Raw genomic sequence first — 20,648 nt, forward strand, 5'->3', positions numbered from 1 at the left:
AAAAAAAAAAAAAAAAAAAAAAATCCTTTAGTGTGTACCACGACGGGTCCATCTCCTCCTTTCAACAAGCCCGACACAGCCGTGTTTCCTCTGGCATCACGCTAGACCAGAGTTTCTGTGGCTGAATACCAGATGGAGCAGTTTGGTTTGTATCTGGGGGCTACACCAAATGAAAAGAAAAATCTTTAAAACTACAATTACATTGACAAGATGAGATGCTTAACAGAGCGAGGCAGCAATGCAGGCACTGACGCTGCAAGAGGAACAGTAATAGACTCACTTCTCCTGTTCCCAGTGTGGCTCACTCTTTTAGTTCAACTCCATTTAGAATCCTGTATAATGTCTGAACTGCTAAAATTTTAATTTTTTTCTCCAGGGGCCTGTAGCTGAATTCCCTTAAAACTACACATGATATGAGTCCATTGTTACATACTTTATAGAGCACAAAGGGAAAAGCTTTAGCTTTCTGGAATATCCACAAACATGAACGAATGAAGCATTACCCTAAAGCAACCTGCAGGTATCTATTCTCTAAGTATACAGGAAGATCTAGTAAAATTTAAGGGAAAATTGAAAACAATTAGATGCAACAGAAAAACTGATAAACCCATTTAATTTTATCACATATACAGGGGAAGGAAATGATTAAAAAGAAAATTGTACGGTTATTAAAGATTTTTTTCAGTTCTACCTTTGGTAATACTACTGTTCCATGTTCACCTTTTAATATTCTTATATTATAATATTATAAGTTTATAAGAATATTATATTATAAGAATATAAATATTCTTATAATATTTAATATTCAAGTAAGTTTTACAGTATCAATGCTTACTTAAGTAGTATGGCAAAACAATTTACATTAAAAAAAAATCACTGTAAGAGCCTTAGGATAGTTACATGACTTTATTTTAAGAGGTGGAGAAGACGAGGAATTGACAGAACAAGCCAATTTTCTACGTCTAGTCTCAAAAGAATTTTAAACAACTGAAAAATCTTTATCAGGGAAACATATGACAAGTTTATACTATTAAAATCTCTACACTCACACCAATATATAAGTCCTCCTTCATACTGAAAAATTCTTCATTTTGATTTTTAAGACTATAAAAGCAGAGAGAAACTGACTCTTCATGATATAGACTCTGAAATTAATGGGATTATAAATAATCTGTCAGGTAGGCCTCAGAGTAAGTTAGATTATCTTCTACTTGATTTCTGAAATGTTATTATTTTTCTTATGAGCTGAATGACTTCCGCTTCGCAGAAGTACTTTATTTCTAACCACAAAGTAAATCAGTTTATGGAATCTTTTCTGAAGGTCTTTAAGAATAAGAAGCACATTTTCATATTTATTAGGTTTAACTGTAGCCTTACCAGATAATTAGGGGGACAGAATAAACATCTTTATAAAAATCTGTATAACAATTTTAACAGTGAATTTCTATAATCTACATGACTCAAACAACAGATATTTGCTTTAAAATAGAAAACTAAAATTTGAAGAATATTTTAAGTAGATGGCATTTATTTTAGACACATTTCACAATGTAGGCCTAATGCTAAAGTAGGTATTACCTGAAAATGTTTCCAAAATTATTAAAATAATCCCTACACAAACACTGTTCTTTGAAAAATTAGCTTCCCTCTTACAAATTATTCTGAATGACTGTGTAAGCACAGAAAGCTTGTATATCTATCGACTTGCTGGCTTACTTTAAAGCAGTCTAAGTAAAAGACCAGAAAAGTGTCCAAATATAAAACACTATCAATTTATGGTCCATTTTCTTTTTTTTATTATTTGAAACATAATAGTTGGATCTTGGTTGGCAGTTCACAAAGTATATCCAGGAAACAAATGTCATATATTAAATAGCAATAAACATCTTATATATGTGGAAATGTTTAAACGAAGACACACGTACAATCAGGACTCAAATAAATACTTAAACCTTGATTTTTAAAAAGTCCTATTTTAAGAGAAAAGGACTTTTAGCTCTAAGTATAATAGACCACATATTCCCAAAACTGATGAACCCGGTGCTTCTACAGAAACGCACGTCGTAACAAATGAACATACCAAAGTGCGCTGAGCCACTGCCGCTTTTACTCTGCGCAGAGGCGCTGCATGTCTGGGTCCCGGGCTGTGCTGCTCCTGTTCGACTTACACTCCGATACCATTTTCTACAGGAGACTCCATCACTGTCACTGTCACGTAGGGATGGTGTCCGAGGCCTAAAATGCCGCCATCTACATGATTTGATATTGACTAGTATCTGACTGAGGTCTTTAGAGAAAGATTTGTCCGAGGTATTTGTTTCTGAGGTATTGGCAATCTGATTGACTGGAGAATGTTGTGGTGAGGAAAGCATTTCCAAATCCAGATGGTGAAACATGCTGTCATAGTCCGAGTGAGCTCTGTCCAGTAAGACCCTGTTAAAAATAAGGCACAAACAGACATGTAAAACAGCTACTCCCCCCAAGTCCCCCAAAGCCACCTCATACTGAATATTTAAGAGCTATAAATTTGATTATTTTGTTATTTGGCTCTATGGGCTAAAATCTCAATTTCTGTTAAGGTTCTTTCACTTTATAATGATTCGATTAAAGAAGAAAGTAATCCGCCTTAAAGAATAAGGTATACTATCCATCTTACAACAGCTAGAGTCTTCTAACAGTTCTACATTTGGCTTTACTGCATACAAGTGAATTTGATTTTTCACTTCCATTATAAAGCACCAAAACATTCATGAAATATTGCTAACATATCTGTTCTTTATTGAAGCAAAAACTTCATTTTTTTTTTTTTGGAGGGGGTAGGTAGGAGAAAAGCAGTAAAGGTATGTGATCTTTGGATATTTTACACTATTAAATTTTTTATAGACAAAATATTTGAAGCTACCACTTGAGAGGATATATTTTCAGTTTATTTATATAAACTTTATAAATGATTCCATCTTAGGATGTTAACACTGACTCATGCTAGTATCGAATAAAATATAGCCAATGTAGAGAATTTTCACCACTATGATGTCAACATAATGATGGGGTTGAAAAAGCGCTTAATAAAATGTATTTTAGTGACTGGATAATTCTAAACTAACGGTGAAGTGATAATAACTGCAATCAAGATTCAAAAATGAGGGCTTCCCTGGTGGCGCAGTGGTTGACAGTCCGCCTGCTGATGCAGGGGATGCGGGATCGTGCCCCGGTCCGGGAAGATCCCACATGCCGCGGAGCGGCTGGGCCCGTGAGCCATGGCCGCTGAGCCTGTGCGTCTGGAGCCTGTGCTCCGCAACGGGAGAGGCCACAACGGTTAGAGGCCCGCGTACCGCAAAAACAAAAAACAAACAAACAAAAAAAGATTCAAAAATGAAAGAAATGTGTATAAGTCATTAACTGACCATAAATTATACCTTTAGCTTTCTTCCTCAAAGCACCTTGATGATTTACCTGTTTTGCCTTTTAATTTTTTTTCACTAATATTATACAAATGTCTTTCTTTTCCTTCGCTTTCATGTGTTCTGCAACTCCTCCCCCCTCCCACACACAACTTCTCATATAAAGGCATCCAGAGTATGAAGGGCTCTATCAGGTCTACACAAAGGCAGGCGTCCTGACAAGCTGATGTCAAGATCAGGTCCTGCATGGGCCTTGGAGCCTTTCCACTGATGAGTTAACTCAGTGTACCAGTTATATGACACTTCTTAGCTTACTTAATCCTTTTTCTCAATATCTCCCAGAACTCCTAAAACGATTTTTTGTAATCCTGATTTATACTTGCCTTCATCTATCTCGGAGGCTTTCGATCTTGGGAAGAAAAGCAGATCCACTAGGGAACCATTAGTTACGAATTAAAAGCTACGGTTGTATAAGAAACAGGTAACAAAGTGGTGAAGTACCTCAGTCAAAAAAATCAGTTAAGGATAGCAGACAGGAACAAAATGAGCGCCTTAGAAGGATCACCTCACTTGAAGCTTTAGGTCCCATCGCCCACCATCTAAAACATCCCTCTGCTAGGAACACAGAAGCGCCTTACCTTCCACCGCGCCCAACCCGTCTTCGCGCAAATCCGATACACCTCTGGGGCACGGTCAGGGTGGTCAAGCAGTAGCGGTATCGCACATCCCCTAATCCTCCGTCGCTAGGACTAGTCCAAGGCCAGTTGCCAGTTTGGTCTAAGTGAGGCTTAAAAAGAAAAATCTGAATTATTATTTTTTTTTGTCAGCTCCAGGTAAACAGTGTGTTACTTAAAAAGAGAACCCGAAACTTACAGCATAGTACTGACAGCCTGCCTTCCTACGGAAAGCAAAAGGACCATCGGGGTCATTCTCTTCCTCAGCTTCCGAAGAGCCAGACAGAACCTTTAAATAAAAGGAAGTGCGTCAGAACATGTGCCTTCCCACATTTCTCGTGTGTGTTCATGAGAAATCAGAAATGCTTACACTGACCTGGGAGAGAGGCTCTTCGTCCGAGCTGGGAAAGTCATACTGGTTCAGGTCTTTAGCGCTGAAGCCCGGCAGCGCGGCGGGGCTGGCCTGCTGAGGAGTGGCGGCAGCAGATGAAGGTAAGACTTTGGGCTTCTTTTCATATTTACGCTTAGGTCGGATAAGCTCGGCCTTATCTTGCTGCAATACAGTCATGAATTACACACTAGAAACCATGTTCAACAAACTGAAAGTCTGGGGGAAGTTTTAAAAATAAGTTTACTGCGAAAATGAAGGCATTCCCACTCAAGAGATACAAGACCCTTTTTTGTCATCTTCTATTGTAAAGTCTTAGAGGTTGGTCTCTGTGAAAACAGGAATATGTTTCTACAGCCTAAACATAATCATAATCAAGTAAAAGAAGAGAACAGAAGTTCTCCAGCTGCTGAAATCCTTGAACAACAATTAGTATTTACTGCTGGCTCCTGTATCTGTTTCTTAATTTTCTAAGAAAATTCTAGGGGAGAATTTTAAAAAAGGGATGTCTAGTCTTTATTCTAAAGAATTAACAAATCAATATTGGGAAAGTAATAATGAAACATATACACAAAGCAAACTTCAGATAACTGTTAACATAGTGAAAAATAAATCCATAATGCTGAGATATTAAAATAATAAAGAGTAGTAAGGACTTGCTAGCTAAACAATGAAAGAGAACTGCGAGCAGTTTTAGATGATAAAGATATGAAATCATTATATAGGGAAACAACACGAGAATAAAACACAGAGGCAAGACTGACAGAGCAATGAACACAGTGCATGTTAGAAATACGTATGGCAGGTGAGGGCAGAGGCTAGGAGAGGTATGAATTTGAGGTACAGGCAACAGGCAAGAAAGATCAGAGGCAGAAATGATATTTGTTATGAAGAAAAAGATCATGGCAGGTATCACAGTTGACATAAATATTTATACCAAGTTTTATGCAGTTTATGGCATTACGGTTTTTAAAGAAAAGTTAATTATTAAACTATAAGGTATCTCTCTTTACAAGTTCTACTGCTATATCTACAGGCTAGTCTTAAACCAAAAGCTGGCTTTCACGGTAGGGTTTATATACATATTTTTTCTTTTTCACTCTGAATCTAGTGATAAAATACCACTCAACATTATCAGCTACTACCGCCCACAGAAATTTTTATCACCTTATTAGCTTTAAATTCCTTCACGTCCATGGCTTCCTGGTGTTTGAACTGGCCGCTGTTGGTGAGGGGTACAACAGGTATGGAGTAAGCAGGTTTCATGGGCTGTCTCTGCGCCATGACCTCAGACACGATCTCGCCACTGTAGTCACCCAGACTATACCTGAAATGGCAAAGAAAGGAAGTTGAAAAAGTTAGTTCAGGAAGTACTCAACCTCGTGACGACTAATAACTAACTGAGCTATAACTATAAATCCTGATTAGACCTAAGGTTAACATTACAGGTAAACTATTTGCTGAATGCTTATTAAACCTAAAGATTACAGAATTCCTATTGTTTCTTTCTTTTGCTTTTTGGCTTATAGCTTTATCTTGGCACCATTAATAGATAACTGTGGGAAAGAAAACAAAGGTTTAAATTTTAACATAGCAATTTTGGTGAAAGATTTGGTGGAGACGTTGAAATTCATGCCTAAAATGGTGTGGAGGAACTTTCTGCTAATTTGAGTTGCCTGTGCTATAAAACTAACTTTTCTGAAATGAATCACAATAAACTGATTAGTGGTTTTCTTTGGGAATAGGGACTACGAAATAGGGGAGTGAGGCTTGAAGTTTTCACTGTGCTCCCTGCTAAAGGATTACCTGAGTGTTAAGATTATGGGCCTTGCCCTCTCCCCTTTTTATACTTCCCTGTTAATAAAGCTCAGTTAAGTGTTAAGAAAAAATTCACTACCATCTAGTAAATAAAATAAAAACTTTAGAAGTGACAAATGTTCTCTCCCTCACAGCCCTGCACACAACTCAAGTAAGGGCAAAAGAATATGATTCCAAAATGTAAATACCTGGCATAACTTAATAACTTAATTTTATTGAACCCAGTCACTTTAAAAGTGAAAATGAAGAGAGGAACGTATGTAAAAATATACAAAGCATACCACAGCACACATTTCAGTAGTCTCTATTATTAAAAGAATATATTTCTGGAGTTACAGATAATTGCTTAGGACATAAATTAACTCTACACAAAATTCTAATGGTACCATGCTGCTAATGCTATTAAAATATACTTTACCTCTTTTCCATAATTTCCAGTGTTAAGTGCAATAGCTCCCTTTTACTCTTTTCTCTTCTTTTTATCATCTCTAGAATAGTAACAGCCCGACTCAGATCTCGACGCAGCTTAAGCATTTTTTCATAAGAGGCTTCATCATTTTTGCGATTCTGTAAATATGAATTTGCTTTGTTTAATGTCAATAAGCGTTTCTGACTACTGGCATTCTGCATATAGCTAGTGATATATAAGAATATATATATTTGAAGGGTGAGATTAGAATTTAAAGACACTGAAAGGGAACACGGATTACCAGGAAATCAATTTTGAATATGGTTTTTAATGGATTAACATTAAAATATATTAATAACTCTACTGAATTTTAAGGCTGACATTTTAAATTAATATTTTTCATTACAATATATAGAAAGTCTGTCTAAACACAAATTAAAACACAGCCTTCAGATACTGAGACACTCATAATTATAAATAAATTTTCTTACATCAAAAAAAATTACAAAAGAATTTCCCCAGGTTCTCTTACTTTTCGAGTCTGCATTTTTTCAGTACGTCTTCTAAAAGCCACATAAGGATCATTTGTGCTGGAACCATCTCGCTTCTCTTGTTTTACTGATGGGATAAGAGATGGCCCTCGACAGTTTTTTCTCTTTTTAATCCAGTATTCATAAACTTCTCTAATTAATTCATCGTCTTCTTTTAGCAGTAGTTTGGCTTCCTGCAGACTGACTGGCTAAATGTAAAATCATTATGTCATTTTCACATAATACAAATAAAAGGCTCAAAAGTACCTCTAAATTTAAATGACAATAATCAAAATAACAGCAGTAACAACAGACATGCTGAGCACCTTGTACATGTCAGACCATGAGCTAGATGCTTTATATAAATTATTTAATTTTCGCAACAATCCTGCCATGTTTATCCATCTATTTTACAGATGGGGAAAGAGAGGCACAGAGAAATTTAAACATACTGAATATTACACAGGCCAGTAATGGGCAGAGATAAGACATGAACTCATGCTTGAACTCATGAGCCTGCTTGCTTACCCTCTCCCCAGCATTACACTGTTTCCATATGGAAGAGAGATTTATATAGACATATACACACACTTAATATATATACAATGAAGCTGTACCTGCTGACCACTGCCTTTTTCTAGACGGTCAATCATCTCCTCAAATTGCAGTGGGCAGATGTCCATTTTCTTCTTCAGTTTATTCACAAATACTTCATCTTCAGAATCCAAATCATAATCGGGCTGTTCAGCATCCAAACTAAAAGCTGAAAGAAGAAACCATAAGCAATCGTTTATTGTGTGAACACACGGACAAAACCTCTCACAAATGTCTGGAAAATCTCTAAAGAAATAGGAAAGATTTTTGAAAGATTTTGTTTTCAGACTCACAAACAACCTAAGCTTCCCACACTTAAAGTTTAAGAAAGAAGGGACTTCGCTGGTGGCACAGTGGTTAAGAATCCGCCTGCCAATGCAGGGGACACGGGTTTGAGCCCTGGTCCCGGAAGATCCCACGTGCTGCGGAGCAGCTAAGCCTGTGCGCCACAACTACTGAGCCTGCACTCTAGAGCCCGTGAGCCACAACTACTGAGCCCACATGCCACAACTACTGAAGCCCACGTGCGTGGAGCACGTGCTCCACAGCAAGAGAAGCCACCGCAATGAGAAGCCAGTGCGCTGCAATGGAGAGTAGCCCCTGCTCGCCGCAACTAGAGAAAGCCTGTGCGCAGCAACAAAGACCCAACGCAGCCAAATATAAATAAATAACTAAACAAACAAACAATTAAAAAAAAAAAAATCTTGCTCTAGATCACTCCCCTTCTTACTTTACAATCTTATTTGTTAAGCATTCGAATGTGCTTGATCTCCCAGAGAGGAAGCACTGTGTCTTATCCATCTCCGTATATCAGTGCAGAGGCAGTAAACATGTTCATCTTGTACACCAACTCTGCACGCAGTACTCTACTGAAAAGCATTTGGATTTTGACTCTATTCAAGTGGGAAAAAACCCTGAAAACATCTGCAGTCAGCGTGGTGACATCTGTAACAGGAACAAGGTGGGGGACTCTGCCTGCCCCACATGTGCCATCCCTGCTTCAAGACTGACCATAGTATCTGGCCCATAGGAACCCAACGAATATTTGTGGAACTATAACGCTATGCTTCATTTTCATTTTGACCTGTATCACACTTCTGTAACATTCCTAATTAAAATAAATGAATATTCAGATCCTTCATAAAAATCTCTACAAGCTACCCTCTCTGCACCCATGTTTCCTGCACCATCGGCCCTTCAATGATTTTCCACCATCTAATTCTGTTCGCTGTTGCTATGTAAACAGAGATTTTGGAGATTCCCAAGTGGTTTAAAACTGTTGGATTAATGGGCTCCCCTGGTGGCACAGTGGTTGAGAGTCCACCTGCCGATGCAGGGGACGTGGGTTCGTGCCCCGGTCCGGGAATATCCCACATGCCGCGGAGCAGCTGGGCCCGTGAGCCATGGCAGCTGAGCCTGCGCGTCCAGACCTGTGCTCCGCAATGGGAGAGGCCACAACAGTGAGAGGCCCACGTACCGCAAAAAAACAAACAAACAAAAAAAACTGTTGGATTAAACACATTTGTTGTTTTGTCCCTAACCAAAAAAATCCACATCTGTGGAGTAACCACTAGCCACGTGTGACCAATTAGATTTAAATTAACTTAATGCAAAATTCAGTAGCCACATTTCAAGTGCTAAGTATTACATGTGGCTAGTGGTTACTGCTGTTACCAGATGCTACAGATTATAAAAACATTTCCATCATCACTGAAAGTTCTATTCAAGAGTGGTGATCCAGATAATCCAGAAAGCCAAACTGATAGGGACCAACTATCAGTGTTCTGCCTCCTTAAGGGTGTACTTTATACATGTTTAGGGTCTCATTCATACATTGCTTTGGCACCCTCCACTATAAAATTTATTTTTCTTTAGAGCAAATCACATTTACAAAGCTTAATTATTCATAAAAACTAAACAAGCCTGCCTAGTATCACCTTACTTATGCATTATCAAAATACACTTGACATACTTCTGGCATACCTTATATCATCAATGACAAGTCACATCCAACAAATTAAGGAACAGAATGGAAATGGGAAAGGAAGATTCCCACCCTAGGGAGCTCTATGGCTTCGCCACTGAAGTTACCATGTGCCTGAGAGGCTGCTCTTGCCTCTGCCAGAAGCTTTTCTTTAGTTAATGTAAACACATCTAACACCTTCAAATATGAGGAGAACCAAATCTTGTTCAGATATAAAATATTAAAACCCTAGAGAAAAGCTAACATGTAAAAACTCACTTTAGGATTTCATTTGACCAAAAAACCACAGCCAATGATTGAAGTGTAATTTGGCTTCAGCCAAATGTCCAACTTACAGCTCAGCTGCAGCTGATAAAGATGTAACATATGGGGCTTCCCTGGTGGCGCAGTGGTTGCGAGTCTGCCTGCCGATGCAGGGGACACGGGTTCGTGCCCCGGTCCGGGAAGATCCCACATGCTGGGGAGCGGCTGGGCCCGTGAGCCATGGCCGCTGAGCCTGCGCGTCCGGAGCCTGTGCTCCGCAACGGGAGAGGCCACAACAGTGAGAGGCCCGTGTACCGCAAAAAAACAAACAAACAAACAACAACAAAAAGATGTAACATATGTATCATGGTTCTAGAAACAGGAATATCTTCAAATTTCCTGGGCCATGTTACTGAGTGCAGAAAACAAGGTCTAAAGAGAAACAGGCAAATGAGTTGCCTCTTCTAATTGAGTTCTACCAATTACAGTGAGCCCTAGTTAGCCAATAATTGTTAAACAATGGGAGACATACAGCAGAAGCTGACTCTGTTTAAAACATTCTGCTAGAGATAAACCCAGATGTGTATACGGCTAAACAAAATATAGTATTCTACAGAGATGGAGGAGAAAATTCTATAGAAAATAAACCTAATAAAAAGAACACAACAGTACACGTAAATTGATTAGATTATTTTAAAGGCGATACAAAGTGGTACAAACCACTGTGCTTAGAGTCCAGTAGTAAAGGTGAAATGCATATAAATGTCTATGTAACAAATGCCATATTACGGCTCAGACTAAGTGTGCACAGGTAGGTATGTCCATAACTCCAAGCAGCATTTTTAAATTACAGGAAGCAAATAGTGAAAGGGTGTTTGGGTCCACAAAATGTAGACTGGGAACAGAATATAACTCCTGATGGAAAAGAAGGCACACTATTCAAGGCTGAGGAGAAACCTCCCACAGCAGGGAGGGCACACAGGTTTCCACTCAAGCACGAGCTCCCTGTGACTGGTAACAGCTACTTGCAAAGACCCTGGAGTAAATTCTGGGCAGCAGAAAAGACCATCGTAATAGTGCTATTTACTGTGCGGTGGTAGTTATTTGACATCCTTGCTTGGACCTAAGAAGACAAAAGTGATCACTGGCTAGCTAGATCATGAAATTCTTCAACTTCTTTATATTTATAAACTACTGAGTCCCTTCTAGAATGTACTTGGGGAGAGTAAACAGAGAATCCCAGATCTGAAAGATTTGAAATCCTACATATGAAGTCCTTTGTAGATAAAATCCTGCTATATCTGCGTGGTTGGTTGATGCTATAGATTTTATCTGTGAGAAAGTAAAACCAGAAGCATGATGGGGAAAGGGAAGGAGAAAATGTAATCTTTCAGATTCAGGGCATAAAGAAAGGATACACCTGTTCTGTACAAAAGGAGGCTCTATTACTGAGCCTGCGCGTCTGGAGCCTGTGCTCCACAACAAGAGAGGCCACGATAGTGAGAGGCCCACGCACCGCGATGAGGAGTGGCCCCCACTTGCCACAACTAGAGAAAGCCCTCGCACAGAAACGAAGACCCAACACAGCCAAAGTAAAATAAAATAAATAAATAAATAAGGCAAAATTCCTTTAAAAAAAAAAAAAGAAAAAAAGGAGGCTCTATAAGGATCCATTTTATAAAAATCTTTTTATTTATAAATAAATTCAAACCCATAAAAGCCTCCAAATAAAAACAGCACAAGGGACACCTGCATATCCTTTACCCAGACTCACCTGCTGTTAAAATTGTACTCCATTTGCTTTGTCACTTGCATGTGTGTGTCCTCTCCCCCTCCATGTGTATACACACACACATACCGCACACATATACACACCCCCCACACACAATTTTTTTGAGCCACCAGAGGGTAAATTACCTTCATAATGGCTCTTTCCTGCTAAATACTTCAGAGTGTGTTCCCACATAATCACAGTACAGTCATCAACTTTATATTCCACTTTTGCCAGCTGATCCAATAATTCATAACATTTCCCACTACAGTACATGACCACTCTGGGATCAGGTATTTTTCCTGATGTCTCTTTAGCCTCCTTTACTTTGGAACATTTCCACAGCCTTTCGCTGTCTTTTAGGACACTGATGATGTCTGTTTCAGTAGTATTACCATTCCCACTACTAGCAGGTTGCTCACTCTGTGTCTGTGGGATTTTCCCCACTGATATTAGGTTATACTCTCTTAGCTGCCACACCACCCGACTTTATTCTTAGTCCTTCCCAGGGTCTCACACCTAGAGGCACATGATGTTCATCTGTTTCTCATAAGTGGTGATAACTGTGACCACCAGTCAAGATATTGTCCCATTACCCCACCGTATAACTGCCGCCCCCACCTGCCGCCGTAACTAATGAGCAGTTTGTGGGGAGAGTTTAAGGCCATGGAAATGTCCTGACCCTCATGAGAATTTCCCGTTACAGTGAGCACACACTGGGGATTCTTGTGTGGCTCAATCTCGGTTGCACTTAGTGTGAAGATGATGCACAGCACCGTTCGGCTCTTGACATTCTGTACTGTAAAACTACGAGACTACACTTCTGGTAATAGTAATAAGCTCCCATTTAGCACGGCTTATTACCAGTATGGTGATAATGAATTCCTACTTTTTCCATGTTTATAAGTCGTTCATTGTACCCAATTATTTCACTGCTTAAAATGTCCCCAAATTAGCCAGTGGAATATGCCTCTGCCATTTTTGTGAGTTCTTAATTTCTGGCATAACAAGATGTTCCAGGTTTCTCGTGTACTTAACCTGCCCCAGCCCTGGGATCAGCCATTTCTCTGCATATTCTTGGCCCTATTTAGCGGGGAACAGATCAGGGAATAGGTGCTAGGTGTGCTTATTGCCACTGAATATTTTTTGCTTCTTGGCTCTACCAGTGGACAGAACTGGAAATGCACAGATCTGTATCTATACACACACATATATACATATTCAAAATATACACCAAGACTGCCTGATAAAAAAAGATTTCCTTTGAGGATTAACAGGAGAGAACCTTGAGACCCGAGTGCAAAGGGGAAGGGGGAGAGAGAATTGTTCCTGCCTATTCTGGTCAGAACTGTTTTTGTCCTCTCTGCCAGTATGAATAGGAAAGGAGAAGTCCTAGCTGTACAATCTAGAAGGCTTCCAGATCACCAGTCGAAAGAGAAACAATATTAAGACCCTTTGGAGCAGAACATGTTGAATAGCACTCTGAAATAGTTTAGAAAAGTAACCACAGTTTGGAACTATAAGAAGGGGATGATGGTTTTAATACAGGTTTCTTCCTTTACAGCTCTGACAGGAGAAAATTATGCTCTCTTTCCCAAGCCTGTTATAAGACAAGAAAAACGTTGAGATTTTCCAAATAAATGTTCAATGAAATGTTAACAGATAACATGTAATGAATATATTTTGAAAATGCTGGGTTAAAAGAAACTTTCTTTTTTAACTGCGAGATTCCCAGAGCCTACAAGTAATACGCATTGTAACTCTGGGGGTGGAAGGAGAATATAACAGGCAATAATTCTCAAACGTGTTTATCATTACTTTTTTCGGCAATACTAATTACCATCTTTAAAACTCCAAGGAGCAGTTTGTGTAAATTAGTTTAAGAGTTTTACAAAATAGAAATTATGAGAATTGAAATGAACCGGTCTACATACATAATTCAAGGCAATGTACTCTTCATAAGCAACTTCTTAGACCACCTGGCATTCAAGATTCAATTTTAACTTTGCAGAAATTTACAGTATAACTAGACTTTTCTTGTGTATTGTAGTACACTAAATGCCAATACCAATTTTTAAAGAATTAACATCAATTTTACACAATTTCTTCCAGAAAATAAGAGGGAACACTTCCCAACTTGTTTTATGAGGCCAGTATTACCCTGATACCAAAACCTGACAAGGCAGAGCACACACACAAAAGACACAAAAGACTACCAGCCAATATCTTTCATGAATTTAGATGCAAAACTCCTCAATAAAATCCCACCCAACAATGTATGAAAAAAATAATACACCACAGCCAAGTGGGATTTATTCCAGGTATGCAAGGCTGGTTCAATATTTGAAAACCAACCAATGCAACCTATCATATCAAAGGCTAAAGAGGGGAAAAAAAAATCACATGGCCTTATCAATTGATGCAGAAAAAGCATTTGACAAATTCAACAGTCATGATACAAACTCCCAGTACCCTAGGAATACAGGGGAACTTCCTTAATCTCATAGAAGCAACTACAAAAAGAAACCACCCTACAGGTGACCTAATACTTAATGGTGAAAGACTAAATTCTTTCCCTCTAAGATCAGGAACAAGGCAAGGATGTCTGCTCTCACCATTCATATTTTAAAATCATATTCAAGTTCTAACCACTATACAAGGCAAGAAAGAGCAATTAAAGACATACAGGTTAGAAAAGAAAAACAAAACCATTTCTATTTGCAGACTACGACATGATTCTCCATTCAGAAAATCCCAAAGAATCTGCAAACATCTCCTAGAACTAACATGTAATTTCAGTTAAGGCCACAGGACATAAGCTCAACATACAATTAAGCTGCATTTCTGTATACGATGAAAAAGTGGAAACCAAAATCAAAAGTGCAATACCATTTTCAATTGTTCCAAAGAAAACAGGTATAAATCTAAAAAAAAGGACTAAAAAACCATGGGTCTCTATGATGAAAATTATAAGTGTCAACTTTATAAAAGAAATCAAAGAAGACCTAAATACTTGGAGGGTCACACGGTGGTCGTGGGCTGGAAGATTCAACACGGGAAAGATGTCAGCTCTCCCTACAATGATCTATAGGGTTAAATGCAATTTCTATCAAAACCTCAGCAGGTTTCTTTGCAGATACAAACTTACTGTAATATTTACAGGGAAAAGCCCTAGAATACCCAAAACAATCTTGAAGGAGAAAAATAAAGGAGGAAGTACTCTCCCTGATGTTAAGGATTATCATAGAGCTGTAGTAATCAGGACAGTGGTACGGTCTCGGGATAAACACAGAAATCAGTGGAACAGAATACATAAGCCAGAAATAGAGACACTTCAACATGCCTAGTTAATTTCTGGCCAAGAAGCAAAAGCAATCAATGGAGGAGGGATCACTTTTTCAATAAATGGTGCTGGAACAATTAGATACCCAGAATGGAGGCAGGGGGAACACCGTGACCTAAACCGCACACTCAAAATTGATCACACACTTAAACGTAAAAGGTAGGGACTTCCCTGGTGGCGCAGTGGTTAAGAATCCGCCTGCCAATGCAGGGGACACGGGTTCGAGCCCTGGTCCGGGAAGATCCCACATGCCGAAGAGCAACTAAGCCCGTGAGCCACAACTACTGAGCCTGCACTCTAGAGCCCACAAGCCACAACTACTGAGCTCACGTGCCACAGCTACTGAAGCCCACGTGCCTAGAGCCTGTGTTCCGCAACAAGAGAAGCCACCGCAGTGAGAAGCCTGCGCACTGCAATGAAGAGTAGCCCCTGCTCACTGCAACTAGACAAAGAAGAGTAGCCCCCACTTGCTGCAACTAAACGAAGACCCAACGCAGCCAAAAGTAAATAAATTAAAATAAATAAATTAAAAAAAAATGTAAAACTGTGAAACTTCTAGAACAGGTCATAGGAGAAAATCTTTGGACCCCAGGCAGAACAAAGAGTATTCTTAGAGTTGATACCAAAATCATGAACTGTAAGAGGAAAATTGGTAAATGGATCTCATCAAAATTAAAAACTTCTGCTCTGTGAAAAACTGTTAAGAGAATGAAAAGACAAATTATATACTGGGAGAAAATATTTCCAGATCACATATGACAAAGGCGTGTGTCTAGAATATATAAACAAAACAAAATCCTCAAAACTCAACATTTAAAATAAACAATCTAATTAGAAAATGGGCAAAAGACCTGTGCAATGATTTCACCAAATAGGATATATAGATGGCAAACACATGAGAAGATGTTTAACATGTTAGCCATTTAGAGAAACACAAATTTAAAGTACAACGAGAGGGCTTCCCTGGTGGCGCAGTGGTTGAGAGTCCACCTGCCGACTCAGGGCACATGGGTTCGTGCCCCGGTCTGGGAAGATCCCACATGCCGCGGAGCGGCTGGGCCCATGAGCCATGGCCGCTGAGCCTGCGCGTCCGGAGCCTGTGCTCCGCAACGGGAGAGGCCACAACAGTGAGAGGCCCGCGTACCACAAAATAAATAAATAAATAAATAAAAATAAAGTACAATGAGGTATCACTGCACACCTATTAGAATGGCTAAAATTAAAAAGTGATAACCTCAAATGCCGGCAAGGATACAGGAGAAACTGGATCACACATACACTGCTGATGATAATGTAGAACAGTACCGCTACTCTGGGATACAGTGTAGGTGTTCTTGTCAAACTAAAAACGGATGACCCAGCAACTACTCTTAAGGTATTTAAGCCAGAGAAATAAAAATTTATGTTCACTCAAAAACCTGTACATGAACACTCATAGCAGCTTTATTTGAAATATCAATAGTTAAAATCTGGAAACTACCCAAATGTCTTTCAGTGGGTGAGCAGTGAAACATGCAGCGCACATGGATCACGGAAGACTGCTCAGCAAGAGGAAAGAAGGACTACTGATACATGCAACAGCTTGCATGAACGTCAAGGAGGCTATGCTAAGAGGAAAAAGTCAATCTCAAAAGGATATATACTGCATGATTCCATCTATGTTACCTTCATCAACAAACATAATTACAGAGATGGAGAACAGATTAGTGGTTGCCAGGGGCTAGGGGTGCATTTAAAGGAGCAACAAGATGGAGTCTTGTGGTGATGGTAAAATTATCTTAATTGTGGTGGTGATTATACAAGGCTTCATGTGTTCTGTGAATCTATAATCATCCAAGACAAAATGTTAAAAGAAATCCAAAGGCAGCTAACACTACTTTAGCTGTCTTTATTAACATTCCAACGTAATACATCTTTCCAAATTTGTACTGATGGAAAAAAATTTTTCCCAAATAATTTACAATTCTGCTATTTTATTACTATTATTTGATTACAATGTCAGCAAAGTCAATTCCTTTTTAAATATAGTCCCTTTTGACTCTTCTGACCACAATTTAATCCATGAGCTACAAATAAAATGTGGTCTGTGAATTTTGGTCATCAATAAGCAACTATTTGTAAAATATGCATTCAAATTTTTTTTTCTGATAGTAATGATAATGTAAACTGATGAATGTAATTTTATCTTGCTCAGTGCTGCTTTAACCTAAAAGCCTGTATTCATGAGATAATACAGCCTGTGGCTGTGGAATGCAGTGTGGCTCTAGTTCACATGTAGAGGAAGGATCAGCTCTGGTACTTTCACACTGACATGATTTTCCAGAGAACTAATTTTTAGGTCCTAATATTGGTCAAAATTGTTTAGAATGTCTGTGTCTGACATGTTATTAAACACGTGAGTGGGCAAGAAAATACATGCTGCTTGTTTGGGTCACTTCAAAGTAGCCTTTAATAAATTGGAAAAATTTCTTTTTTTTCTAAAGGAAGTCAGTAAGATTAGGTACAAGTCAGAGGTAAAAATGAAAAAACATTACAAGTTAAAAATATCAAATGCCAATACAGAACTGATAAGAGTCAATACAGGCATTATGTCTACTTTTAGTTTTCATATTCAAGAAATAGTTTAAAAAAAAATGCTTAGAATCCAGGACAGGAACTAGATCATATGGAGAGAGGTTAAATGAGTCAGAAAAGTAGTTAAAAAGTTGGAAACTTGTTAAAGCTAATTTCTCTATGTCCGTAGAAAGAACAATAAAAACAAAACAGATTTATATTGCCCTGAGAAAAAGTTGAGACAGGCCCCTGGAAAAACCTCTTGATCATAAAGGTCAGCAAGACCATAATGAAAGCTGTAGCAATTTTACCTTAGTAACCTTTCAATTATATGTTTAAGTTGTCCACTACTTGGGGACTGAGTGAATGAAATATATTCGCCTCAGTCTATAAGCTCTCAGCTGTTCATCATCAAATGTGATTAGCTATCAAAGGATCATTTCCAATGAAGAGCCTATCAGTACCAAGTGAGACAAGTTACCAATTAAAAACGCTATATTTTTAAAAATTAGGGGAATTCTCTGGCAGTCAAGTGGTAAGGACTCAGCACTTTCACTGCCAAGGGTCTGGGTTCAATCGCTGGTTAGGAAACTAAGATCCCACAAGCCGCGCAGCTCGGTCAAAAAAGAAAAAAATTAGTAGAAACACAGACAGGGTTGGCAAACTACAGCCCGTAGGCCAATACTGGGTTGCCATCTGTTTTAGTCAATACAGTTTTATTGGAACACAGAGTAAAATAGCTGTGACAGAGACTGAATGACCCGCAAAGCCTGAAATACTTACAGAAAAGGTTTGCTGACCTCTGACTTCTATTAAGAAATTATTTAAGGCAATTAACATTACTATTTCTGAAGAGTAAGAAAATGATCTCTACACATCTAAGGTATATTCTTTATCCTACTCATCTACAGTAGCATAAGGTCCCATATTGAGATGAAGCTAAAAATCTGGGATGAAAACGCTATCTTTTCTGTCAGGCAGAGAGCTCAAGCACAATTGTAAAAGGTGAAAATGGGCTCTAATAACTCTCAAGCTGATTCTGGTCAGTGAAGTGGGTACTGAAAATGGCCCCGAACTGATAAAAACCTGTCGAGAGTTACAGAAGAAGAGAATGCACATACAGTCACCAGAAGAGGAATTACTTACGCTGTATGTGAATGAGCTGCTTTGGCATCCTGAACTCCCCGGGGTAAATGGACTCATAGTAAGCGATGTTGCTTTCTGCCTCCGGGACTGGAATGACCATGTTGTCCCTCTTCTCGCCATACACCTGCTGTGCCGAGATGGCCCGCTGAAGATGGTGCTCCTGAAAAGAGGGGAAAAGAGGTAAGTTACGTATCAAAAAACCAGCAAAAGAACATGCAGCCTCATGAAGAGGTTTTCATTTGCTTTTAAAATAGAGGAATTTTAGTAGCCTTGCAAGGATGCTAACAATACAGTTGTGGCAAAAACATTTTGAAAAGAAACAAGATTTTGTTAGATACACTGTACATTTCCTCAATTTAAGAAAAGGTACTACACCGAAATTGAGAGTTAAATTATACAAAAGATTCCAAAAACTGACTAAAACTGTTATGAAAGTTTGCATTTTACAGGGAGTTCCCTGGTGGCGCAGTGGTTAAGAATCCACCCGCCAATGCCGGGGACACGGGTTCGAGCCCTGGTCTGGCAAGATCCCACATGCCTCGGAGCAACTAAACTCGTGCAGCACGACTACTGAGCCTGCGCTCTAGAGCCCGCGAGCCACAACTACTGAGCCCACGTGCCACAACTACTGAAGCCTGCGTGCCTAGAGCCCATGCTCTGCAACGAGGAGCCACCACAGTGAGAAGGCCGCGCACCGCAACCAAGAGTAGCCCCCGCTTGCGGCAACTAGAGAAAGCCCGTGCACAGCAACGAAGACTCACCGCAGCCAAAAATAAACAAACACATAAATTTATTTTAAAAAAAGAAGTTTGCATTCTACAGATGAGACAGTTTGAAAAAGAGGGTTAAGACATTCGAACGTATTGTATGACGAAAACAGGCTTTGTATAAAAAATATTTTATCGATTCTAATTGCTTATTCATAGTGTTTCATAAATGTCATACAAATCAACTAATATGATCATTCCAAAGAAGGGTACAGATTATGGTCTCCATTTTTCATTCACGAAGCTGACACAGATTCAAACCTGGTCTGTGTCTCGAGTAATAACCTTTCTTCTGAATTTCCAGAGCCCTTTTTGAACGATAGTAAAGTATAGGGATTGAAGGCAAAGGCTCCAGAGTTTGTGACTCCTGGCAAGACATTTCATTCTTCTAAATCTGTTTCCTCCAGGAAAAGAAAAATAGAATCTTCCACGGATGGTTGGAGATTTAAGTAAGATAAATGTGCATTAAATGTTTAGTACAGGGCTTCCCTGGTGGCGCAGTGCTTGAGAGTCCGCCTGCCGATGCAGGAGACGCGGGTTCGTGCCCCGTTTCGGGAGGATCCCACATGCCGCGGAGCGGCTGGGCCCGTGAGCCATGGCCGCTGAGCCTGCGCGTCCGGAGCCTGTGCTCCGCAAATGGGAGAGGCCACAACAGTGAGAGGCCCGCATAACGCAAGGAAAAAAAAAAAAAAAAAAAAAAATGTTTAGTACAATGCTTGGCATGTTACAGGTGCTCAAAATAAGCTTTGGCTGAGGTGCCACACAGAAAGATTTTTACCAGCTGCCACAGAAATATCTGTTCTCACCCACCCACCCCATCATCATTGAATTTTGGTAAACAATTCATTAAATTTAAGCTAGTTTTTAAAATACTGTATATAAAATACAAGTTGAAGGATAAAAAACATTCCAACAGTATGAAAACAAAAAATTCCAGTCTTCGTAAGTAGCCTCTGTTAATTTTACATATATGCATATATCAATTCACACCTAGGATTCTGCTGAGCAACATACAGAGCTTTATCCC

General features: G+C 39.1%; 1 protein-coding gene across 4 annotated transcripts in view; it reads right to left on the bottom strand.

Moving 5' to 3' along the window:
- Nucleotides 1-20,648, bottom strand: part of EPC1 (enhancer of polycomb 1) — a 95,277-nt gene that overhangs the window by 11,107 nt on the left and 63,522 nt on the right. For 3 of the 4 annotated variants that reach the window (XM_007446557.1, XM_007446556.1, XM_007446555.1), the window contains exons 2-10: nt 18,855-19,014; nt 7,838-7,983; nt 7,223-7,429; nt 6,700-6,848; nt 5,631-5,790; nt 4,452-4,628; nt 4,275-4,364; nt 4,040-4,188; nt 2,081-2,433 (exon numbers count right to left, since the gene is read on the bottom strand). In XM_007446557.1, the coding sequence (XP_007446619.1) occupies nt 2,081-2,433; nt 4,040-4,188; nt 4,275-4,364; nt 4,452-4,628; nt 5,631-5,790; nt 6,700-6,848; nt 7,223-7,429; nt 7,838-7,983; nt 18,855-19,014 (1,591 nt within the window). The remainder of the gene's footprint in view (nt 1-2,080; nt 2,434-4,039; nt 4,189-4,274; nt 4,365-4,451; nt 4,629-5,630; nt 5,791-6,699; nt 6,849-7,222; nt 7,430-7,837; nt 7,984-18,854; nt 19,015-20,648) is intronic. The other variant, XM_007446558.1, reaches the window with a different exon arrangement.

The sequence above is a fragment of the Lipotes vexillifer genome, unplaced genomic scaffold (genome assembly GCF_000442215.2).
Source record: "Lipotes vexillifer unplaced genomic scaffold, Lipotes_vexillifer_v1.1 scaffold229, whole genome shotgun sequence".
Taxonomy (NCBI): domain Eukaryota; kingdom Metazoa; phylum Chordata; class Mammalia; order Artiodactyla; family Lipotidae; genus Lipotes; species Lipotes vexillifer.